The sequence below is a fragment of the Photinus pyralis genome, unplaced genomic scaffold, assembly GCF_008802855.1.
Source record: "Photinus pyralis isolate 1611_PpyrPB1 unplaced genomic scaffold, Ppyr1.3 Ppyr1.4_LG3b, whole genome shotgun sequence".
NCBI lineage: Eukaryota > Metazoa > Arthropoda > Insecta > Coleoptera > Lampyridae > Photinus > Photinus pyralis.
In genome coordinates, this window is record NW_022170510.1 from 20,290,536 (window position 1) to 20,317,129 (window position 26,594).

The 26,594-nt window shown below is 35.8% G+C and overlaps 2 protein-coding genes and 1 long non-coding RNA gene across 3 annotated transcripts; 1 reads left to right on the forward strand and 2 right to left on the reverse strand.

Moving 5' to 3' along the window:
* The first annotated feature begins 3,998 nt into the window (after positions 1 to 3,998).
* LOC116167129 (tetratricopeptide repeat protein 5-like) lies at positions 3,999 to 6,376 on the forward strand. Its single transcript, XM_031482367.1, has 9 exons — positions 3,999 to 4,166; positions 4,247 to 4,379; positions 4,428 to 4,645; positions 4,693 to 4,935; positions 4,985 to 5,038; positions 5,091 to 5,276; positions 5,539 to 5,717; positions 5,867 to 6,011; positions 6,071 to 6,376. The coding sequence occupies exons 1-9, from the start codon at positions 4,086 to 4,088 to the stop codon at positions 6,188 to 6,190; spliced, it is 1,359 nt and encodes a 452-aa protein (XP_031338227.1). The 5' UTR covers positions 3,999 to 4,085; the 3' UTR covers positions 6,191 to 6,376.
* A 131-nt stretch (positions 6,377 to 6,507) lies between these two features.
* LOC116166409 (torso-like protein) lies at positions 6,508 to 7,088 on the reverse strand. The gene is made up of 2 exons (XM_031481362.1): positions 7,077 to 7,088; positions 6,508 to 6,903 (listed from the first exon to the last, which is right to left on the reverse strand). Exons 1-2 carry the CDS (start codon positions 7,086 to 7,088, stop codon positions 6,508 to 6,510), a joined length of 408 nt encoding a protein of 135 aa, XP_031337222.1.
* A 13,378-nt stretch (positions 7,089 to 20,466) lies between these two features.
* LOC116166498 lies at positions 20,467 to 23,454 on the reverse strand. The gene is made up of 3 exons (XR_004144326.1): positions 21,309 to 23,454; positions 20,847 to 21,262; positions 20,467 to 20,796 (listed from the first exon to the last, which is right to left on the reverse strand). It is a non-coding gene; the product is annotated as an uncharacterized LOC116166498 (long non-coding RNA).
* Between the last annotated feature and the right edge of the window lie 3,140 nt (positions 23,455 to 26,594).

A 26,594-nucleotide genomic window follows, 5' to 3' on the forward strand; every position in this document is an offset into this window, starting at 1 on the left:
TTTTTAGAGGAGCTAAATGATGACAGAAAAATATACAGGGCGTTCCATTTAAAAAAGTGAGATTTTTTTAATATGAAGTTTTGCAACTTTGGAAACACCCTGTAAGTTGCATTTTTAATGTTTCATAGTAGATGTATTTATTTGACTTTTACTTAACCCAAGATAAGATATAAAACCTGGAATCAAAATTTAAGTAATAATTTTGACAATATACTGACGCTTGCAAATGCCCAATTTTTCTTAAAAATCGAATTATCTTTAAGACTACTAGCTTTTCGGATATTAACCATATAATAAAAAAGACGTACAATTACACGTAGAATTCAAAAATGCAGGGGATTCTATTAAAAAAAATGTACCATTTGGGCGCCCTACTTTGTGGGTGCACCCTGTATAATCCCAAATATTTTTAAAATGTGGAGAATATTCAACCATACCATAATGCAAAAGTATTCTATCGAAAAATCTTATCTTCAAAGCATTAAGTTACTCCGCGCAATCGTTGACTCACCCCTCGATTCACCCTGTACAACTGATTAATGCGCATGCCGCCGCCGGTTTACCCGAATTATCCGAAAAACACGTTATTGTTATGTAGGTACGCACACCACTTTGCCTTAAGTAGTAATTCAGATTTAGGCGGTTATTATAATTTTTAAAGATGGACTTTCACTGGTATTCATGTGGTAGTCTCTGGTATTCATATGGAAGTCTCTGGTATTCATTGGTAGTCACTAGTATTTATACTGGATATTCGTCTACAACAATGGATCCCAAAAACTATTGTAGCATGTTGTGTTTTACACAACATTTGCATTTTACAAAATGACATACTTCAATTAAATGAAAACGATTTTGAAAATGAAGAAGATAATTGGTAGTCTCTGGTATTCATGGGGTAGTCTCTTGTAGTCACTGGTAGTCCTATGGTAGTCTGTGGTAGTCTTTCGTACAACATTTTGCTCATGTATTACCCCCTCGACTTATTGCAAACAAATGAATGAAAGCGGTATAACGGGCGATCAAAAATGAGTTGCTGAAAATCGCCTTTGGATCTTGAAATTAAATACGATTTCCCATGGAAACAAAAATTGCAAAGGTATCTCGGCAACAACTAATTTTTGGTGGCATAGTGCTAACATACATTTTTTGGGCCCTTTGTACGGATTCCTTCACAGTTAGGTAAAATATTTAAAAAAAAACACGCTCGTATATTTAAAACTTTTAGCATTTTTTAATAAATGAAATGTCCTATCAAAATGGTCAAACCTCGGGTCTCGCTCGGGTCAAACAAAAAGACAGCAAATTATCTAAAATACATCAGAGAAAATTTAATAATAAAAGACTTGGAATCAGGCAAACTTCTCATTACACAAGGGTTTCGACGAGGTTTTTCATTATATACTGGATTCTGTAAATTGAAATTTTAATTCGCTCGGCGCCTTTCGTTTAAAAAATTTAAAAACATTCCTGGAAACCGTCGTACTAAAATCCCGTGGAACGTCCGACAACAATAATAAAAACAATCAAATTGTGGGAAGTACAGCAATAACAGTATTTCATGGTAATTGAACGGAGGGGGGTAACAACCTCTTCGGAGGTGAATCATGCAGTTCGTTGACAATAACACAATTTTATTTTTAAATGTTTCGGATAAATGAAAACTTGCTTTAAAGAAACGAGGCACTTGTGAAATCGCAGGCGGTTACGTGCCGAATTGATTATCAATTGCTACCACGAAGATGCGTTAATCGCTCTTATCACCCGCATTAGTTATAAACATTTGTGCAGATTTAGAAAAAATATGTGGGGTAAAGAAGTAGGTCGCCGTATGTCTTCGCAACCACATTTCCAACAGGAAGGGTGCGGTTAAGAATAAAACTCACCTTATCTGCAGGGATGTTTCTCACTGTCATTGTTGTACCCTAATAGATATCCAGGTAATCAGAGGCGGCACTATTTTGAGCAAAAATAATGTAGGACACTAAAAACACTACTCCATCGTATACTCCTCGTATTCGAGGCTGCAGGTGCACTTATTTCTTAAAACTCCATTATATATCCCTCCCGAAACATGACTACGATAATCGAGAAGCACGTTTTATTTAATAACAACACTTTTTCAAAACAGTTACACCTTCGTAGCTCGAAGATTACCCTTTGTAATAATAACAATGCACTGCACCACGAACAACCTTCTGCGCAACGACACTGCGCCAACTCGTCCAGCTGAACTGCTAGATTTTTCGGTTTCTTACTTTATAAAACGCGCCATCTAAACGCGCGGTTGTTAACGACGATTGATTTTTGAATGAAAGCTAGCCACAGATTGCGCCATCTATTTAGGTGATGGTAGTGGCTACCGTATCGATGCGTATTTTGCCGCGAACTTATATGTACAGGGGCGCCGTTCGTACAGTGGAATATAGTAGGTACTTTTTGTATATCGTTCATTGTTAAAAAGCATAAGCGCACTTTATTCTTTCTATGCTCTTGTCAGAGCTAGACGGGCTAGAGCTAGACCCTGGAACAATATTGAATATTTCTAGTAAAGGTTTTGTCTGGTGTGTTCTTGAAAAAAACTGGAAAAAAAGCTTTCCAGAGAACCTAAAGTGATCTGGCAGATGAGAAATGTAAGTTTATAAAACTCGGTAAAACGTCTATAAAGCTCTAAAAAAACTTCGAATGATGTTGCACTCTAAAGCACGTTTAAATCCTTTTAGAACTCTTCCCGAACCTATTAGATTACTTTCAGAGCATATGCATAGTGTCGAAACGGTTTACGCACCATAGGGATTTCTTTATACAGAATTATTTTCTCCCATAATGAATTTAGAGCTAAGTTGGAAATAGGTTTCCTGTAGCTTGAAAATTTCTGCATCTGCGCATGACTTCATTAATTATTTTTGAATTCGGGAAACCGGAAAAATGGGAAAAATGTAATTTTCTAGTACGCTGCATAGATGCCTTATGAGTTTTTACATTTTTAAAGCCATTTTGAGGTTGTTTTTATATGTACGCTCGTTGTACAGTTCTTGGAAGGGACTTATAACGAGCCCAAAAAACCTTAGAAAACGTCTAAAAATTATAAAATCGCATCGTAAAGGTCCAAATGCGTTTGGAAATATCCAAACAGCTCTAGGAAGGCTTAGAGATGGAGGTATGAAGTTACGGTAGATGTTTGGGAGACGAGAGGGTTTCAGATTGCCTTTTAGTGTCTTCCACAGTCTCTTAAAGTACGGATTTGATGCTCCCCTTCAGGCAAAACAATTATTGACGGTTACAGACCATGGAAAAGCCTACTATAATGCCCGGAAAAGAGTTTTAAAAGTTATGGAAAAATCGTAAAAAGTTCGGATTGCCTTCTTAGCTTCTTATATGGTCAATCAATTAAAGAACTAAAATTTACAGATAAAGACCAGGCACCACTGCATTTGGAATAGCAAACTCTACTACAGGCCTTCAAATCTTACATTTGACTTTTAATGGTTGGTCGCCTGAAAAGTCAGTTGAAACCTTATCCAATTCTCTAACACAACTTTGATTTTGATTTCTTTCGTCCTCAGAGGCGGATTAATCCAACAACGGTCACTAAACTATATTAATTTCTGTGCCTTTGTGAACCCCTGGAGCATTTTCATTACGATAATATCGCTTTGGCTCCCACAAACGTTTGGACCTTTAGGCTGTGGTCTATTGTACCTTTTGGGTAATCCGTGATCAGTCACTGATTTTGACAAAAATGTTTTCATCTGTAACCAATGGCGCAGGTCGGAGTTGAACAGAAATTAATCAGTTGTTTTTAGTAGCACACTCAAAGTTACCAAAGTGCAACAAATTTGTCAACTGTTGTTTTTCGGAAACCATCAAACATACAGAAATCCAATATGTTTTGATTTAAGAGCCAAATTAAGCTATACCGGCTAGTACTAGGAATTTGCGAATGCAACCATTGCATTTGACGTAACTCCCGCAGCCAGCTGCAGAGACACTACCAATGTTAACTACATTGAAAGATAACCTCAAATTTGTTTTTAGTTTTAAGAATTTAGATATAAGTATTTTACAATAATTTTATTTAAAAAATGTGCACTTCTTTAGATGAGAACGACATGGCATCTCTAAGGATTCATGTGAACGTTGATGATACTTTAAAAATGTTAAACGTAAGTGACCTAATTGAAACAGGTGTTCAATTAAACAGCGCCCACAAATTCAATATTGGACTAATTGACACTGATTACAGGATAAAGTGGAGGCGTTATACAGATTCCGTGATCATTACTTTGAGAATCGTTCAATCGACGAAGCAAAGCACAAAAATCAGGCAGTGCAGAAGGTGTTAGACGATACATTGGCATTGTTAAACGAACATCAAGGTGTGTACCAAATTACATTGTCAGTTGATTAACGAGCATACAATGCAGACCTGGTGGTGAAGGCCCACAGAGCTACATTTTACTATTTGAAAGGTAAAGCCTTAAACGTTTTACCTCACTACTCTAAGGAAGCGGAAGATTTCCTGTCCAAGGCTGTAAAATTAGATCCAAAACTAGTGGAGGCGTGGAACGAATTAGGCGAATGCTATTGGAAAAATGACAATATTAAGGAAGCGGAAAACTGTTTTAATGGAGCTTTAAATAATGTAACCGGTTTTTGTGTCCTTTGTCTATGCTAATAAGTGTTGTTTAGGGTAAGAATAAAGTGTCTCTTAGGAATTTATCAATGACATCTAGACAGAAATCAGTTGCAAACGCAGAGGAAAAACGAAAAATTGTCGAGTATGGTTTATCTTTGGCTAAGGAGGCCGTGCAACTTGATCCGAATGATGGCCTCTCGTGGATTATTCTAGGAAATGCACATTTATCATCATTTTTCGGCTTATCACAGTCTCCTAAGACATTAAAGTTATGCTTGAACGCATATATACACGCAGTGAGTTCTTGCCCCCTGCTGTACTGATGCTAATCACAGTTTTTTGCAGGAAAAAGACATTGCTGCCAAAAGTAATCCAGATTTACACTACAACAAAGCGATTGTAAGGCTTTTAGTTCGATTTAATCGATTATTTTGTAGAAATTGTTTTGCAGACCTTGAAGTACCAGGAAGAATTCGAAATGGCCTTGAACTCTTTCAATATTGCGTCATCGTACGAGCCAGGCTGGGATCCGCCGAAAGTCCAAACCACTCAGTTGGAAAAATATTTGGAGCAAGTTACGGATTTCGTCAATAACTCCGGTAGAATGAAAGCTAAGCGATTACAGCAAATTACACAGGCAGGTTAATTACTTTTAGCCTTTTATTTTGGGATGCAAATAATGGACAGCTTTTGACTTTTTGGTGTCACATGAATATAAATAAATGATAAATAAGTGATATGTTTTTAGTAGACATATTTACATCGGAGCAGGTCTTTTCATCTACTAGGAAATTTATTCAGTAGAACTCTCATACCAATTGTATTAATATTAGTATCCCTGAAATTGATAAGAATTTAAAGCTCCATATACTTAGTGCATTATTAACCCTTTTGAATAGTCCATAGATGCCAAACAACTAGGACCATATGGTGGCGGATCTTATACGTCACTCAGCGGACGGACCACCGTCAAATTGGAACACATCGAATTCGAAGATCTACAAGAGGGATTAAATGAGGAAAAGGTCATTCTGGGAAAAGTAGTTTGTTCTGTCTACAATGAAGACGGAGTACCTTTGTAAGTTACACTCTTTACTAAATATTAATTTCTATATATATACACATTGATCATTTTTACAGTGAGAGTACATTTATAAATAGTAACTATGTACAATTATAAATTATATAATGGCTTTTTTTTTGGTATTAACAACTAATCATTTTTAGTACATTCTGTTTGGTCAGTAAGTTAGGAACTTGTCTCGCCGTCACCGTTTTTAATTTGGCTGAAAGTCGAGGAGTGATCATTGGCGATTCGGTGGCTATTCCCGAACCGTACGTCACTGATGTAGATTTTAAATACGGCAATAAGGTAGATATTTGACAGTCAAATATGCTCCAAGGATTGTCATCTGAACACTTTTTTTGCAGAGGTTCAAATTTCGCCTTATTCGCGTCGAGACCCCTCGAGTAATGGTGGTAAACGGCAAAAAACTAGGGAAAGACACACAAGCTTGTGTTCAAATGTCAATATTTAAGAAATTCACCTGATCTTCGACTAATCGTACAGTGACCGGATCGCTACTTAAAATTCTGTGATTAACTTTATAATGTCTGATTATTTTTTAACTTTACTTAGTATAGTGGACCAATTAATTAAAAAAAACATGTCGGAAATTTGTAAGTTGTATTTCTAAACCCTTCTCTTCTCTCGAAGACATAAATCGCTTTATTTTATACAAAATTGTTTTTCTTTTCTAATCCTGAGTATCGTGATTATATGTCCTTAACAAGTAGGCGTCAAGTTTATCACACTCGGTTATCACATCCACTGGAAATACGCAATCACTGAATGCCATCACTTCCCGTCACAAATTGACTTCCCATAATTTTAAATAATTGTCCAGTACCTCTTCGAACCACTGCTGCTTTTCCGGATCCTTAAACGCAGGTGCTAACGAACGCATGTCGAGTTGAAGTAGTGCTTCATTTTGCAAGAGACCATTTAAGACGCTCAACAATTGCGGATTGGAATGTATCTTTAAAAGACTGGGATATGAGAATATGTAGTAGTGAACGCGCAGCTTCGTGTGACACCAACTTTCCACCGTCTTGTTTCCGCTTGCCACCTTGATTTTTCCCATGTGCTGGGCGTACCATGGACTAAAGAAGTTTGATAATTCAACGGAACTCAGGTTTGATATTCCGTGCGTTTTTAATCTCTCCTTTATCTCACGATAAACCGTGCGTTCGTACACAAACACCTGCAAACAAAAGAAAGTACTTATTAGAAAAGATTTATAAGGTAAGAAAGCAGCAAACAAAATATAAAAGACAAGTTGATAGTTGATGCAAAAGGTAGGTACAAAAACAGACTCCGGCAGTAGGTACTGTAGTTTTTATGGCTAATTTCATTAACACATACCTATTGGGTTACTTGTTTGTGCATAATTGGCTGAATTTACGCAATTAGAATGTTGTCGTTCGCACCTTATTCAAATCAGCGAACATTCGCACTGGCTGGACTTCATTTGACTCAAATCTCGCCGAAAACTCCCCTAGGTCAGTAAAATATGGTAGGTAGGTACTTTCACACGGAAAACATTCCAATAGTCGCTACCTCTCCAAATTGCGGTTTTTTGGGGTGCGGAATTAGAAATGAATTTTGCAAATGAATTTTTACTGCTTACAAATGTGAACGGATAGGTACAAAAAATAATAAAAGTTATTTAAAAAAAACCTGAAATACGCAGTTTAAAGATTAAATATCTCTATAATTATCAAAGTTACACAAAAAAGGTTAATATGAAAGTTTCGCACTTCGAAATAAAATAATGTCCAACTAACATTGAAGATGGCGGTTACCGACGTATGAATATCAACTTCCTTTTTTTGAATGAGTGCAATGTTGGATTTTTACATGATTAAAGAGAGCCTTTTATTCTCTTCTCAACGATGTAAGATATAGGTATCTCATGACTGAGTAAAGTGCATAATTCGTTAGGCTTACTTTTGCTTATCAAGACTATTGGTCAAGTTTTTAATTAATCATTCTTTGACCCTTCATTGTTAAATGAAGACTAAACATATTTCGCCTATTAAAAACTGTTGGCGCGTACTTAATTTTTAGATGACTAAAAAATATTTCTTTATTCTTTATTTAACGACGAAAGATAAACGACTAAAAAAATTAGATTAGCTTACTTGGTTTACAGGCAAAAATAATTAATATCTTACATAATCAAAAAGAGAAAAGTTTTCTTGCGAAAATGCGAAAATCCAATATGGTACCCATTTAAAAAAAAGAAAGTTATGCCTGTAATGGCCGTCTGAATTTCATTTTGACATTCAACTTTTTTTTATAACTTGTAGATAACTATGGAGTCATTATTATAACTTTTAATCGGACCGGTTCTTTAAATTTTTCTTTATCTTCAATAATTAAGAGAGTTTTCAGTGGATTGCTCTCGGCGTGTTTTAGTTAATTTAGTGCGCTATTTATTACAAAATTTACTTATTGTTCATCTGGGACAATATGCAATAAAAATTTAAAAAAAATCTTCAATAATAACGTGTAATCCTACTGCATCTGAAACACCCTGTATACGCAGTACTCATTATTTAAGTGATGCCAGTTTTTTAATCATTGTATATCTGTGAACAAACGAATTTTAATTTTAAGTAACGAATCCAAACTTAGTTTTTGAAAATTTGAAATTTGAATATACATTTTACCGGCATCGAAAAAATCGATAAAAATTCCTACGCGCAGAGCACATGTCATACCTACACTAATTACTTCACTCGTCAATGACTTCCTAAAGACGCGTTACATTCAAAGAAACTGCCGTCGACAGTCTATTTGCGCATGTGCGACCATTTTTAAGAGAGAGAGAGAGCGCGAAGTTTATCGATTTCCACGATAACAATTTTTTAGAAGTGTTATGCAAAAACAGTTTTTTTTAAATAAAAAATAAAAACTACGGTTCGGACTATTTTTGTTGCTCCGGCCGCATATATTTAAAAACGATAGACGCGTCCGCATACATGCGAAAATTGACTCTTCCCCACAACTTCGGAATTCGAACTCGCATATCCTGTATTAGCGGAGTTGGACGGTTATTTCTTATTTGTAAGGTATGCATAAAATGCTGATATCAAATTCGGTCATACTTCAACATTTTGTTTAGGTATGTATCGTTACTGAATCATGTTTGTTTGTCATACTGTACAGGTTATTATGCCTTTATATTGTTTCTTTAAGTATTTCTTTACATGTTCACGTGTGAGTGGATTATCAGTGTGATGTCGCCCTGGATGTTTGATCTAACCAATTATTTCCGTGAAAAAAAGCACCGCATTTGTCGTTGTATATGTTTCGTTTTTCATTTCGTGCAGGCTGCAAAACTTGTGTTTAGCAATACGAGAAGGGATGCCCTCTAATTAACTTTTCTTCTGTTTTAATATGTGTGTTTGTATCTGTGATGATCTACTTTCACTTAAATACCTGTTGCTGGCATTTGTCACTTTAGTAATGCGCCATAAGTAAAAAAAAATACCTTCCTGGACAATTGCCCGAAAACAATTTCCCGAAAGACAATTCCCCGAAATCAGTTGCCCGAATGGACAATTGCCCGAAACACAATTGATCGAATGGACAATTCACAATTGACCGAATAGGCAATTGCCCGAAAGGAGAATTAACCGAGAATTGTATTTTATCACAACTTTATAAATTTAATAAGTACATCCCATTAGTCTTAATACTATAATAATTAATTAACGTCACTTATTGAATTCAGTCAGACGGTTTAAAAAGAAGGTACGAAACTGATGCAGATTTTGCTTTAAAGCTCCGATTACTGTCAGCCTTAGCATTCGTTCCTACTGCAGATGTTGTGGAGGCATTTGAAACCATTATAGTGTTAAGACTAATGGGATGTAGGGACTTATTAAATTTATAAAGTTGTGATAAAATACAATTTTCGGTCAATTCTCCTTTCGTCAATTGTTCTTCAATCTTCGATCAATTGTGTTTCGGGAAATTTTCCATTCGGGCAATTGTCCATTCGGGAAACTGTTTTCGGGGAATTGTCTTTCGGGAAATTGTTTTCGGGCAATGGGCTCATCCCGCCTTCATTTTTTATTTCTGATCTACAAAGTACATTAAAAATAAAAAGACCCGTGTGTCCTCAATTTTTATTTGCGAGTAAAATAAACCCAAAATAAATTATTGAAAAGCTGTGTTTTTAGTCCGAATTTGAAACGCTTCAGACTAAATACGTCACAAACCTACAACCAATCACGTAGAAGTGAGCTGGCAACCTTACGCGAGGGTCTGACGTTTGTCACATTTGACGTTTTGAGAGGGATGTTTAACTGCATCTAGCACGAAAGTGACAAGTGCCTGTGACAGATGACGCAAGTTATAAATGCCATTCTCCTGCAATATTGCCAAGTCGTTATGTCATCTGAATGGTTCTAGGAGCTGATTGGTCGGGCTTATTACGTCACAGAGCCCGCCACAATCATATCGTTTTGAATAAACCTTTAAAACCGCACATGTTCATTATTTTTTTGCTAATCAGCCTCTATTTTTAAATAAACTTTTACTGTCCAAAAAAATGTTTTATAGTTTCAGCTACACGCTTATTAAATTAGAACTGCGGAATTCAACTACACTGTAAACCCCCATTGTCCTAGACCCCAAACTGGCAGAATCGCGCATTTCGTGAAGAATGCATGAAATTTTGGAGAGATGTAGGTACTCTAAACCATGGAGATCATTTCTAGATATTGAGCTAATTTTTTTCGTGGGGATCCTAACAGAAGTGATAAACCGGAATTAATACATAGTTATAGAAAACGCACTGTATGTCATTATAGAGATAACAAATTAGTGTTCTATGAAAAATGTTAGAACTGATGAAATCTACAAATTGATACAGCAACCGGAAGTAATACAATTTTATTGGAAATGCACTGTTACCTGAGACCTCAGAGAATTGTTTAGAATTTATCCATTGCCGCTGCTTTGGGTCCTGCACAAGGAACTGTAAATTTATTACTTGCATAGAATATGTGTTACACTTTTTGTGTAAAATATTGATGGATTATATCAATTTCCACCACCGGTTGCAGGGAATTTCAGTTCCGGTTGCACGGAATTGAACTTCCGGTCAGGCCGTACGCCAATTGTGGATCCAATAATTACAAACAGATTATACTACCTACTCTACATCGTTACCTCCGACAATGGACGACATTTTCAACAAAACTGTATTACTTTCGGTTGTTTTAAAGATCACTTCCGATCATGTTTAATATCAATTTGTGGATCTGATCATTTCTAACATTTTTCACAAAAATACTAATCTTGTTATCTCCAACAATATAGACGCTACAGTGCGTTTTCCATAAGTTCGCATTACTTCCAGTTTATTACTTCCGATAGGGTCCCTACGGAAAAAATTGAGGTGGCTCCATATCAGGAATTATTCCCCATGGTCTGTAGAACATCTCTACCAAATATCATACTTTGGAATGCACGACACCAGGACTATGCCTCTGTAGATGCTTGTACTTCCGTGTTAAATTAATTCAAGTCGATGCTTAGAGTAGAGCTGTGCTTTTGATGCGTCATTTTTTTGTTCATGCAGTTTATCGTTTCATGAGTTGTTTTATCTCGATTGATTGTACATGTGTTTTAATCTGTTTTTATACTAAATTGATTTATCATTTTTTACTTGCACGTGTGTTGTTTTTATGAATCTGCATTCGATTTGGTTACCTGATTTATTTGTACAATTTGTGATGTTTTATTTCTGTATATTCTCTTGCATTTTGTTGCCGTAGTTGTGTTATTTCATGTATTTGTGTGGGCTATGCCGGGGTTTTTGTCCTGCAGAAGGTTTTCCTGGTATCGCCTTGTGGTGTGCGTAATATATTTATTTGTTCTGGTCTTTTACTTACGCACACATACATTTTATTTAATATCCTTCCCGATCATGTTTCACGTCCAAAAACATAAAAGAACCGATTACACAACGTGGGAGTTTATTCGTGCCATCTATATCAAGCGATTGCTACCGAGATTCAAAAGTGCCTCGAAACGTCTGTCGTGTCGACTTTAAAGTTAGATGGTTTTGTTTGTAGTTTTTCCCCAGAGTTGCAAATTGTAAGTATATGGTAAGCCAACATGTTTATTGTCTGATGAGGAACCCCTAAGATAATTTATTACAGTACCGAGCTTTTGAAATCCAAGTGGCACAGCCTGCTTCATATTAGTCATACGAACCTACCTAAAATGGCTGAAATAGAAATCATTACAACCGCAAAAAGAAAACTGTGCGATTTATCGCGATTTTACGTATACAGTATGGTGCAAAGGAAAGGAATAAATTTATTATATTCTGAACTTGGCGACTGCAGGGAAAATCCTAAGACCCGTCAAGTTTTAGTTTTAATATTATATCATAATGTGTAAAAAGTTCATCCCTAAATTTAATACCATGATATTGAGGGTGGCAACCCCTGAATTTTTAAATATAAAAATAAATTAAAATAAGTAATTAATAATGACTTTATAACAGTCCTTAAAAAGATTGATTTATAAGGAATAATTATTATCTATCACTTAACAATGTATACTCAAATTTATAACATGTAAATTTATAACGAATAAGCGCCAGACTTCACTAATAATCCCTTCGTATCGATGTTGGAGCTGCTATTAAACACGATTGAATTTGATTATATAGCAAACGGAATGTTGCTAGGAAAAATCACGGACATTTTCGAAAAAATGCGTATCACATCAAGGAAAGAATGCGTATCATCCGATTTTATTCTTTCTCGCCGGTGACTAATCTTTTATCGACTTGATGGCGCCCCAATGTCTAGAATATTTGCCACAAAATATTATGTTAATAATGTAATTCAGTCGATGTGCACTAAGTCATTTTTTGTTGGGATCTAAGGGAAGCTCCTAAACCCTAGCCTAAACCTCTTCGGGTGAATTTCCGATCATATAGGTATGAAAGTTTTGCATATCGACTTAACCTTTAAGCCAGGAATGCTAAAAAATTTTGATTCGTTAATCGTTTTCAAGCTGATCAATGGACCAAAAACTCGCTTTAAGATATCCTGTAAATGACATTTTAACATTAATTACGATTAAAGAACGGCTTAGCCTACTCATTCAAAGCTATTAAAATGTAATTTTAACATGTGCTATAAAATAAATGAATAAACGTACGTAGGTATAATACTATTATTTCACCTCTCATTCAATTTTGTTAAATGAATATGGAAAAATAAATTCTTTAATATTCAGTTAAACGAAAATAAACATAATTTACTTAATTCGTTTAAACTGGATCGTATACCTAAGCGAAATTTATGCCTCTTGTCGAGATGTAACTGCATTTCATTATAATTGTATACTTTTCACGACTTTGTTTTTAATTTCATTATTAAAGGTGGAAATTATTTAATAATGTCACCTACCTCCAAGTTAATTAAATCGAGATCTAAAAATTACATTTTAAAATTGTGATGATCATGCAAGATATTGCACTGTTCCCGTAGGACAAAGAAGTGCTGGGATATGCAAGATACTGCTCTAAAGGGCTCTGTTTTCATTTGCGAAGGACCATTGAACGTAAACCCTCTCCAGTTACTATTTAAAAAAGAATGTTTCAATAAAGTTATAATTATTACTTTCTTAATGAGAAAAAAGATCTCGACTTTTTTGCAGCAATTTCCTTGATTATGTAAAGCAGCGAAAGGAAGAAACATTTAATCATAAGTAAAAAAATAAATTCCAGTAAAATAATTATCAATCTCAGATCGTCTTATACTGGACAAGAAAATATTATGCTATGTTGGTAACGTAAAGTGTAAAAAATGAACAATGTCAAGGCACCATCACGTCGATACAGGATTAGTCACCGGTGATAAGGAATAAACGCGCATATGACGCATTCTTACTGTAAAATATGATATGCCCTCTAGGTATAAGGTTTATTAGAAGCAAATTGAACTGCGTCTACTGTTTAGAGTTAGTCTAAACATCGATGTCAAAGTGATAAGTATTACTATATTACATTATCAAAAGGGCCTGTTCATGTGACTATTAATATAATTAATTTTATATAAACAAATCACATAATTATCAATTAAATTGAGGCGCATGTTTATTAGAAAGTATGCGCGTTCAACGAAGATGGAAGAAGTTCATTTGCTTGGCGTTGATTATTTTGACGTTTTCCCAAACAACTTTGAGCCATTCTTGGCACTTTTGTTTTAAACGCAAAAGAACTGAATGGGACCCACCAAATTAATTTTAGCGGATTTGTCTCCAAGCACTATTTTTGTAGTTTTAACGAGAATTTGATGTAATTAAGTTCATACAAGTTTGAAAAGGAGGAGCCAGCGTGGAACGGATTCCAAAATGATCGAAATAAATTCAAGGATTCCTAGATTTTATCGCCCTTAGTACACAATAAATTAAAAATACACTGCAGGTATTTCGGAAATGAAAGTAATTGAGGGTGTAAATTTTGTAAATAATTTATACGCATGAAAATTACTTAAGTGTTACGCGATAATTCACCCTACATTCGATAGACCATTAAGATAAGGCGACTCCAATAAATACTACCTGTACTACATTATGTGTTTCCGCATAAAAATGGAAATGTTTGGAGCGGTCTATACCCAACCCAAGGAAGTATATGCTAATTTATTCAATTTCAATTCCTTTTATTCTACATAAAACAAACCTAAAAGTAAATAACTTTTCTAATTTCCTTCTTGGTTTTTGATCTCCGCAAATTTAATACTTCTAAGAGAAATTAGAGGCCTATTGCATCCTTTCTTTAATTGTCGAATCCTGTCCGTAATACAAATGTAGATTTGAATCTAATTTATAGAATATTTGGAATAATTAACGCTTCGTTAAACTTTTGTCTGGGTTTAATTAATACGACAGCGCCGTTGCTTTAAGGTCGCAATATAAATGTTAATGGGGGTGACGCCTAAAATTCCCGTACTTAAAACAGTATCTTCAGAAATTGGAAAAAGATAAATATCTTAACTCTCGAACAAAGTTTGACGGTTTAATAACAGATATTGCAGTGCGTCTACATTTTGGAGTTTCAGAAACTTTTCCAATTCCTATTTTTAAATAATGTTAATTAAATATATACGTGTACAATAAATTTGCTCTTAAGTAATTACTTATAGCCCTGATGTAAGGAGGAGGACTGGAAAAATCCATTAATGTTTTGAAATATACTCCAACAAGGAGAATAAAGTTTCGGAATGAATAGGAAAAGATTGTAGCCATACTGGCGCTCAATCAATTTCGGATCTATTACGTTATTCTGATAATGAAATGAAATATTTGACTTATGCATTAGTGGAAAAATTCATTTTGCGATTGGGAGAAATACGCCCGTGATTGTTTGTTGCTAAAAAAGTATTTCAATTTCAATAAAATAAATTGAAAATCCCTTTCAGCTACACCGGTACTTCAATATTACGTTTATAAAGCATAGTCGGTGCTTGGCATGAGTGAATGCCACACACATGAGCGTAATTTTAAAATTTATGTTGCGATAATAGAAACGCCACTTAAGGGATTTGCAATGATGCAAATCTGTGGCCGCATCTGGGGCAAACTCGTTTGTAGTTGGGGTAGTATAGAAAGGCAAATTTATTTCATTTTAAAAGTTTTTAGGGGATAACGGAATAGAAAATAGGGCTTTATTCGTTTTTCAAATGTATTTTTTTATGTGTTATCAAAGATGCGTTTACCATTTTGGAGATTCGAAATGTGTTTTTGTCGATCCTTCTGTAAGTACGAGATCCCTTCATTTTAATAGTTTTTCGAAAAGTTTTGTTTATGAAGTCGATTCGAAAGTTTGAGAAATAATATTACAACGTGCATGTACAGAAAGATCGGTTTGCAATTAGACGAGGCGAGTTTTTATGTTCTTTGTCTAGCTATGATGAAGGAATTGAAACAAAATTACATTTTTAGCGCATTTCCACAAAAATAAAAAAAAAATGCGCTATTGTGGCCACTTTGTCCGTCCGTCCGTCCGTCCGTCCGTCCGGCTGTCCGTCCGTCCGTCCGTCCGCTAACTTTGCGACGCTACTAGTTCTTTATCTTAAGAGCTATTGTTCTACTTTTTTCGCTATTTGGTTCGTTATGGTGTCGAGTCTTGTACCAAGGAAGGAATTTTTTCTGTACCGCTTACAAAAAAAGTTATTGTAAAAAAAACAAAAAACCGTTTTTTACATGTTCCATAATTTTACACTTTTGCCGTTTATTTACGATCCTAGAGATCGTTTATAATTTTGCATTGCTATCTGTCGCCTGCCGGTTGGTCTCTCCGTCTGTTCCTTTGTCTGTCTGTCCATCTATCTGTCCGTGTGAACGATAACTTTGTTTAGAAATGTTCGATCGCTTTTACATCTCCGTTAGTTATGAACTGAATTGCATGAAATTCAATATGGACATAGCTTTAGCCATATAATACGCAATGCCAAAAGTTGAATCGAATCGATTCAAAATTCACAGTGCCCTTTTCGCATCTCTACCATTTATAAACCGAATTGCAAACTTTTTTACTTATAAAAGTATTTGAATGAAATTTGATACATAGGCACTTGGGATAAAGGAAAATCAAACGCCAATTTCAAAATTTGGTTTTGCGCATGCGCAGTGCCAACTTTTTTATTTATGGAAGAATTTAAACGAAATTTGATACATAGGCACTTGGGATAAAGGAAAATCAAACGCCAGTTTCAAAATTTGACTTTGCGCATGCGCAGTGCCAACTTTTTTATTTATGGAAGAATTTAAATGAAATGTGATACATAGGCACTTGGAATAAAGGAAATCTAGCGCGAGTTTCAAAATTTTATTTTGCGCATGCGCAGTGCCAACTTTTTTATCTTATGGAACTATTTTAAGTGAAATTTTGATACCTTAGGCGCTTGGAACAAAGGAAAATCTAACATTAGTTTTAAAATTTAGGGGTTTGCGCTGCGCAAGTTTCCAACTTCTTATTTAGGAAAAAAGCATTGAAATGAAATTCTTCTCATAAACTGAGATTGAAGTAGCACGTCAACAATGGATTGCCCATGTGCAACGCTATCTTTCATATTTGTGGCCGGATTTTTACGATTTTAACAGAAGTTGCATCTTGCAAATGGGAAATGAATGCAAGTGGAAATGCGCTTTATGTAAATCGTTTACGATTACTTTTTAACTTGTTATCTCGTTGCATACTTTTCCAATTTTTTTTGCCACGTGCGTATTTTTTTACAATTATTGACAGCTAATATTACAAAAGGGTCCCAGTTTTAAATTGAATTTTTTAAAATCTAAAAGTCTATTACTTTCGAGAAAGACCACAAATAATGGTCTTTTTCCATTTGGGAGGGCTTCGTTCTAGAACCCCTGACACCTTATTTGATTTCTTCTTTCAATTTTTGATATTTTGTTAAGGAAGCATGAACCTAGGCTTGTATAGTTCCATGTTTTCAAAATTTCCGCTGTGAGATACAGGGTGAAAACGAAAAATTTCTGAGGTTTGACCCAAAGTTGGTATTTAGTAAATGCAACACTCTGTATATCTTAACGTCAATTTCTTATCATTCCTTTTCCTAATTACATTGATGTATCACAACCTATTTTTTTTTAATTTTAGCGATGAAACAATAAACAATAAAAACCTTTTTTACTTCTTTAAATAGTAGGCCATGGATTCATGGAGATTTTGTTTTGTTTATTGTCTCCATTGCAACTAAAGCAGTCGTTGTCAGTCAGTTGTCAATCAACAAAAATGGCTGACGGAACACGTCATTTCAAAATTTTGAAAAATGGTAAATAAATATGGACGATACATTAATATAATCACGAAAAAGAATGCAACAAGTTTGACGTTAACATACAATACAAGGTGTTGCATTTAAAAATATCAAATTTGGGTCAAATCTCAGAAACGGTTGTCCAAATTTTTTTACTATGTCACTGGATTCTACGTAAAAATAGGCAATTTTTACCTTTGTCTATCTTACATGGGTAGTCAGATATGACAACATCACAAAAAGTCCAATTTTTCACATTCACCCTATATCTCAGGCCTCAGAAACAAAAGTAGTTGGATTGATTCTATTTCACAAAAAAGTGGCACAGGGTCGCGAAAACCACAAGTCTCTTATCTTTAAAAACAACTGAAATACACTGCAATCTCGACCAAAATAGGACACACGGTATATTTTCTTGAGCGCGTACTAATGATTTTATTTGCATTTTTTCGTTTTTTTGTATTGTTTTGTATACTTTTTTGTTAATAATAAAAAATCAACATTTTTTATGTGAACTTTCTTATGATGTGGCCCGCAGCTATAAATGGAAACTTTAAAATGGCCCTTGATGATAAATGAGTTTGACATGCCTGCTATAGAGGGTTCTTTAAAAAAACTATAATGGCGCAAATATTTCTGTTTACGCCGCATTTTAGCGCATGATGAAAGGTACGATGCAGTGTAAAAATCATGGTAATACGGTTGTTGAATTTTAATTATTTTTTAGCGTAAATGCGGTCGTTAATTTGTTGGTTAAAGCAAACTTGATCATATTAGTTGAATTCGAGGTCAATTTTGTATTCCATCGGAATGGCTTACAGATTTTAATTTTGCTTAAATAATCGATTTGTCTACCTACATTATTGTAAAACTGTTTTTATAGAAAGAGAAACACCTATAATTATTTGCGTAGTTTTGTTAAAGTTTATCTCATGTTTTTTCTCCGGTCGTAGATAAGAAGTTTTTTTCGAGTGTTTAAAGAATTTTCTTTACGCCGTGTTAAGCGGAAGCGTGCTTTTTCCCGTTTACGAAGAACCTTAGCCGGAGTGCTGTGGTTATCGAGCGTTTTCTTAAATTTATTTATTTATAATAATAAATAATAAAAAAAAGTATCAATTAATGGGAATCAAAGGGCGAATGTTACAATTGTAATTACATTCGAGTGCTATAATTGAAGCCGAGAAGTGAAGTTTCGATTTATTGTAAATGGCAGTTACGACCAAAGGTTTTCGATTATTGACTCTTTAATGTAAAATGATTTGTTTAATTAATTGTTCAATCCATCGCTTGTCGCGTGGTATGTGTGATTGTGGCCCTGAGTGCAAGTTTTTCTTTCAGAGGATTTCATTATTTTAGGTCGGAAAAATTTGTTCCTCTGTAAATGGTTGGTTTTGTGATTAATCGAGCCCAAATTACGACCCAGATAAGAACTTTCAAATTAAACTTTTCTATTTCCTACCCAGAATTACATCAGAATTTGTTAATTGATTCTGTGGTGCAGAGTTCCGCTGGAATTCCCAGGGTGCCATTGTGCCCTAATGTCTCTAACAGTTCAGACGGACGCCTCTAGAGTAACCAAGATAATGGCTATGTTATACGGACCCACGGATGACACGGCCACCATCTTGAAGCGCCTCCAGAGGCATTATCCTGGTTTCAGGACGAGCCTATGGAGGACGGGAGGGCCATCTTATAGGGCATGTTTTCAGGGAGTAGCCCATATCTTCGCCACAGCGCGGAGACAAGAGTTATCGATCTGAGGTTGGACACTTTTCAATCTTATCGTATCGTATCGGAATTCCCGATCCACTGACTGGGACTGCTATGTGGCGAAACTATCAGAGCGAGCGGTTGGATGGACCATCTTTGCAGTGTCGGAAAGCAGAGCAGGTGGAAGAGACCGCATTAGAAAGCGACAAGGGCGAAGGGCAACTGTTAACTGCGGACCTTTCGAGGAACGACAAGAACATCTTGATGGAATTTAGACCTTGAAAAGGTGCTACCCGGGTCGGTGTAAGACCGATCGACTGGAAAGTCGCTGCCCAAGTGGTTACCCAGGGATCTGTGAGATGGGCGGTCAACACGTGCAGCCCAGTGCAGGACCGGACGAGATATTCCCGGTAGAAGTCGCTGCTCTTGTGTTTGTTGCACCTCTTTAGAGCCTCCCTGGCTGTAGGGTATATCCCGAAAGCTGGAGAAAGGTAAGAGTGGCGTACCTACCTTTGCAATAGACTGGATTTTGTAGGTAGCGACTTTTCTTCAGTTTCTGCATCAAACCACCGAATAGACGGTCTATTATCTTATTCTCAAACTCATTTTATTTCTAAACACGTTGATTTTTATAAATAAATTTCAAGTGACATTTCGATGGCAATCATGGAATTTCGAATAAGCAGCCCACTTAATCAGAAATGTATTCGAGTATAAATTCGATATGATTTTATTTTACTTCTTTTAAGGGAAAGTAATGGTTTTGTCCGCCCGTCTGTTCCGCATCTAACTTGGGAGCGCAAAGAGACAGCGATATTGAATATGAGCCGGATTAAAAGTCGTGTCAAAAATTCCCTATACTGAAAAGTGAATATCGAATCATATCGCATTTTTAAATTATAATATATTGCACGTACTATAAGAAACGCGTGTATAACAATTGGTCTATTTTAGCACGAGTATTTTTTCATTTATTGACAGATGATAGAACATAAGTTCCCAGTTACAAAAAACGACAAATTTAAAAAAAGGTAGGGGAGACATCAGAATCATGCACTTCTTCCGATTACACCATGAGAAATAAATCGATGTAGGTAGTGAGCGATAGAAATTGCGTTAATTAACTAATCAACACATAAAAGAACGTTCCCTACAATCGTTGAAATGTAATTAATTGTAGGATTACGTACAAATCCAAGTGTACGTGCGAATTACTAGATCGACATGTTCTGATGGTGCATATTAGAATCACGAACGTATTATGAAACAACCTTGCTCCGATCTGCTCTGCTTTTTCACTTTCAGTAGGCCACTTTCGCTATCCCCATCATATATTACGAATGCTGTGCAGACTTATCTAATTCAAAATCGTGATGTGGAGTTCAATCTTAAGCAATCTGTCAATTTCCCATTTTTATTGATTTTTTAATTCTACTACATGACCTCTGAAACGTTTTTGACAGCGTGAGTTAGATAAAGTAATCTGAGTGTAGGGATCCAGTAAGTTCTTCCGGTGATGCGATCGTGGTATAATCCTCGCGTGGTCTTGATTTGGCAGTTATCTAAAAAAATCGCATCAGTCTTTCGTTTAAGGACCTCACAGCAGTCTTACATGCGTTTAGGATTTTTTGAGTATCCTCAGCGGTAATCAGGAGCTCGTATGGGTGTATTCCTTTAGGAACCACTCTCAAAATGTGTTCAACCAGTATATTATTATTAACCAGCTCAACAATGATTTACTAATGGCACTGATAAAGATCGAACCGTTCTTTTTCAGACACCGCACACAGGATTGTATGAAGAAATCGTGATCGTTAACATGTTCCAAAACAAAAGTGGACACGACGATGTCGTATTTTTCGAAATTCGATTTCGCGTGCTCCTCAACTGGTTCGAAGACGTACTTTATTTTTGAGGTTACAGGATCGGCAGATGCGTGCTCTTTAGCTACCTCAATGAGATCAGCCGCGATATCGATCGCTGTTAAGTTACACCCCAACTTGACCAACATTTCGCTGAGTATTCCACCTGAACACCCTTAGGCACTTTCGGAATTACTATCACGATTAACCACCTCCACATCCAACTTCTAAAACGTTCAACCCCGCAAGCGGTAAATCATCTGTCATCGCTTCAGTTTTTATCTGTCCATCTTTGGCATAATCGCCTCCAATTTGAGGTATCATCTTCCGCGCTACCGTGTGCAGTGCTTTCATCTCTCCATGCTCGCTCCACCAATTGGCGCTTAATTTCTGAAACCTCTCGAGCTGATCTTCATCGACCGTTGTTCGCGGAGCTGACAGACTTTACTTTTCGACTGCTAATGCAACTTTGACCGGCAAACAAAAAAGCACTTATCTTTAACCACTTTTGATTAGATATTGGGCAAATACGATAAAATTAAAATAGTCTCCGTATGAATTTACGGACCTCTTTCTTAAATGGAACGAGAAGTCAAACGGCTCACAATTTGAAAAATAAATATTTCTTACACACCGGTTTTCATTTTTTTAGAACCGACAATTGGTTTCCAAGAAATCGCCCTTGAAAATGTAATAATTAATAAAAGCGCAAAAAGGTTACGAATGCATCGATTACACGAAATGACCTCAGATCTCGGCAACAAATTTTCGATAGGACACCTTGAACGATCAACGATAAACGCAATGCATGATCTACAAATGGAACCCCCTGAGTCAAATGCCAAATTCTAAGATTACATCCCCCGTCCAAACTTCGACTTTAGTTTTTTTTTTCAGCAAGAAGTTCGTCCTAAAATAAACTCGAAGGTTGTGCCCATTCCGGCGACGTGCTTTTTGGTTATCGATTGGCGACCTTCGTCTTCCTCTTTCGTTGGTGAGCTGTAAAAGAGTGCATTTCATTTGAAAAACCGCTGAGGCGTTAGTGAAAACGCATGGAATTTTAATTGCCGCCATCCATATTCTATTAATTTTAGCAATTGAATTCATTTATTGGGGGATTTGGCAGTAATGGACGGATTCATCTTTTCCTCATATATAGAGAGGATATAATTGTGTTTTTGCTTCTTCTTCGTAAGTACGCGATTTGCTTTTTATGTACTTGAACTGTATCTTTCTTTAGGTTTCGGCTGATATTTGTCACATTCTCGATGAGGCTCCAATCGCCGAATTGACCATGGTGGACACAGACTGCAGCTGAACCAAAACGGAATCCATGTTCCTTCTGCAATTTCCGAGGGCCCGATGTCAGCGTATGTCGAAAGAAGAAGGAGCGAACACTGTCTTGCGATGCTATGGCTGCGGCAAACCGAGAGTTCTACGTCGGGAGTGCAAGGATTGAATCATCGCTCCGAAGATGAGAGCACCCCATGGTGTCAATTTCTGCGCTTTGAGTGCGGAATTTATTCATAGCTCGATTTCACCCAGCCGTCCTATCCATACTAGGGCATAACGGTACAGTCTTCTTCGACAACACCGTGAGAGTCGGCGTCGGAACCCATGAACTGTAACGGCTATTGGAACAGCACGACCACCAGTTCAGCAATACAGAAATGAATGTCACCTAGACTGATTGGAAAAGATAGGATTGCTCGATCATGGATATCTTTCGCCGTCTGTAGTGACGTCACTTGCGGGCCCAGATTTTTCTAGAAGCTTACAAGTTCTCCTTCGGTTTTTCGATTATTCAAAATGTCTTCCTGCATTTCTGGTTTCTGGTTTTACAATAACGATTGTCGACTCTGGCTAAAATGCGAGCCAGCCCACACAACACAATCTATCCACTAGACGTCCATATTTGATCAATTTTAGGTCCATGTTCATGTATCAAAAGTGTACGTACAGTGGACGTCCGATGATTTCCGCTTATAGAATATTTAGTAGGTGGTCCATAGAATAATTACAATCTATACGGGGCTGCGCAAGGCAACAACATTAGCACTTTATTTTTTCAATACGGCTAACTTAGGGGATTAACGTTTCCTCTTTAATTTAAAATTATGATACCTACAGGGTATGTGATATCGAAGTATATGTTATAGAATTCTAAAGCCTACCTATACAGGGTGGGCCATTAGTGTGTGGGTGGAAGATTGTGGGCTTATTAATGCATATATTTAAAATTCATTGTGGGGGCATGTTGAAGGACCCTTGAGGCTACAACCTAAAAACATTTTCAGCGAAATTGCAACTGTTATACATCAAAGTTGCATTTTATTTAATGGGACCCCTTTATATTATTGTATATTTCGATTCCTTGGTCAATTTTAGTGTGACTTAATGTATTACACATGATATCTAAAATGAGTCGTGATATTTTCAAAAAGTAGAGGTTCAGTAAAAATTGAATATCGAAATTATCATAAAACTTGGAAGGCCGTGATTCTGCAGTGGCACTAATTATGAAATGTACGGCGAACGCTCAAAGTTATACTTCTTTTGTGTTAAAAGAAATCAATCAAAGGTACTTGATTTTTTTAAATAGCACTACAAAGTTTTTTTTATTGCATCAAATGCAGGATTTTATTAACTTTTTACATATTTTTTGTAATTCAACAATCTCTCCATCACAGTGTTTATCGATTTTCAAAGGGTTTCAGTAATTAGTACGCCGTGAAAAATTATAAACGCCAATCCAAATTATAAAATATTTACCCCAAACAAAAAAACAAACAAAAACAAAAAACACAAAAACCAAAATAAAAAGGAAAATAACAATTTATTATTTTAATAAATTTTCAAAATATCCTCAGCGCTGTACCAAAACAGTTTTCGATGCGTTTAGAAAAGGATTCTTTGACACGACGAAGCATAGCTGACGTTATGGATGCAAAAGCATTACAAATGCACATTTTTATATTCCTTTTTGTTGTTGGGACTTCTTTGTACCTATACAGTTCCTTTCACGTATCCTCATAAGACGAAATTCAGTGGTGTAGGGTTTGGAGAGCGAGCTGGTCAATTTATAGCGCTTCCTCCACCTACCCACCTCCCAGGAAATTGTTGATTCAGTCATTCTTTAACGATTACAGGAAATTGAAGTGGGTCACCATCGTGCTGAAACGACGTACTTTGAAAAAATGATTTAAGCGGTGCTCTTCACTATGGATTTTAGAAGTTTTTCCAACAAACTTAACTAATCAACACCAGAATTTATTATAACTCTCAAAGTGACAGATGTTATTTCTTTGTATTTTGTTTGAATATTTTCCAATATGGCTTCCATGGCTTACTACTCAAATTGATTTACTTAAGCTGACACATTGGTTTAAATGCAAAATTTATAATTCAGCTATGAGCTATGAAAAACAAAGAGTTTTTTTTTTTTTGGGGTAATTGTTTTATAATTTGAAACTCCGACCGTGCGACATCCAGAAGAAAAACGTAGTTGCAGACACACTTTCACCTACCACGAAAGGGAGCTGATGATACTCGCCATATATATATGAAATAAAAACACTTGCCAAATATCTATAGAAGAACAACAAAAATATAAAAACCATGGCAAGATTGATGTGGAAATTAAAACAGGACCGGGAAAAGATGGAAGGAAGAAACAGAGCGATAGAAGACGTGATATACAGATGCAGCAAAACCAAGAAGAGAAAAACAGTAAAGGAAATATTACAGGAAGATGGAAGAGGAATCGACTGGATGAGAAGGACGTTGCAGAGAAGAGAGTAAGCGAAAAGAGAGGAATAAGAATAAACATTATTTAGCTATTTCTGATGTTGAATTAAAATGAAATAGAAAGTTTATTTGTTTATATCGAAACCTACTTAGTATCATATACAGGGTGGTGACTTGCGTAACGCATCATAGGGATATTTTAGAGCAAAAAAGTATTAAGGTTTTTTGTAAGAAAAAATTTTTTACGCCAATCAACCGTTTTCAATTTGTTGCATAATAAAGACGGAAAATTGGAAAAATAAAACCCGCATCTTTTTCAATAATCTGAGATGCCATGGAATTTTATAATACAAAAACTACGTCAATATCCGTCATGCCATGGAAGGTCTGCTATAAAACAAATCAAATTCTATCAAAAAGTATTATATTTAGAACAGCGAATTCAACATAAAGAAAGACCAAATGACTAAAAACGGTTTCCTAATATAACAATTTAAAATACATGTTCGAATAAGTCACCATTAACTGCAAGACAGTAACCAAGTCGATCATAAAATCCATTTCGAACTGCTGCTAATTGATAACTTTTTTGTTTTAGAAAATTCCATGGCATCGCAGATTATTGAAAAAGATGCGGGTTTTATTTTTCCAATTTTCCGTCTTTATTATGAAAAAAATTGAAAACTAATACGGTTGATTGGCGTAAATAAAATTTTTCTACAAAAACCTTAATACATTTTTGCTCTAAAATAATTTGGGGAGCCAATAATTGCATGTTATGAATTTTACATTGAAATCCCTATGATGCGTTACGCAAGTCACCACCCTGTACATATATGTACCTATGCTATGTACATACCTAAGAGTCTCCGAAGCCGAAAGGATAGGGTTAATAAATTTTTAAAAAAATGTTTTTTGAACATATTGGGCGGGTAATCAGACAGATATTTTAGACCGTATATGTGTACATTATTATATTATTTTCATTCAACCAAAATTTTTACTTATTTTTTAGCGAGAGTAAGGCCTTGCAGCGCGAGGCTCTGGAGAATGCGGAGAATGCACAAGAATCAAGATCTCACCAAAAAGGAGCGAAACAAAGAAAGAGCGAAGCTTAACAATATGCGGCTCGAAGGACCAAATAATATGTATCGTGGAAGGCTACAGGGGGTTGGTGGTCTGGAGTTAAGGTTGGAGTAAAAATATGACAACCTACATGAATTAAACTTGATTCCCTAATTCGGGTACAAAATTAAATGGAATATTCTGAATGTATGCTGATTTACTGAGTTTGGTGGAAGATCGGCTACAAAACTAAACTCAAATGAAATTACAATAACACGGGGAACGAAGAAAGGATTTACTGTTTGAAGATGACAATTTAATCTAAACCATCAATGTGCAGGACGATGCAGGGATAATCTCACCACTCTCGCAAGAGCAGGTTAAATGAAGAACGTTGCTGGCTGCAGGGGCACCTCTAAAAAGCATTATGCGGATCACGCTGGAATTGGGCGCAAGCGTGTTGAGGACTCAGAACTTAGAGAGGAATAATAAATAATAAATAAATAATATTAAAAAACAAGACCAACGAACGTATCCCTTTAAAATCTGTCCGTGGTGTTTAGTTTGTCAACGCGGTCCATTCAAAATACGGAGGAGGTAAAGAGGTAAATACGGAAAGGTGACTAGGACGAAGGAAATTCTAGCCACCTTTGATCTATTTTTTCAAAAATGCAGATTTATGTCTA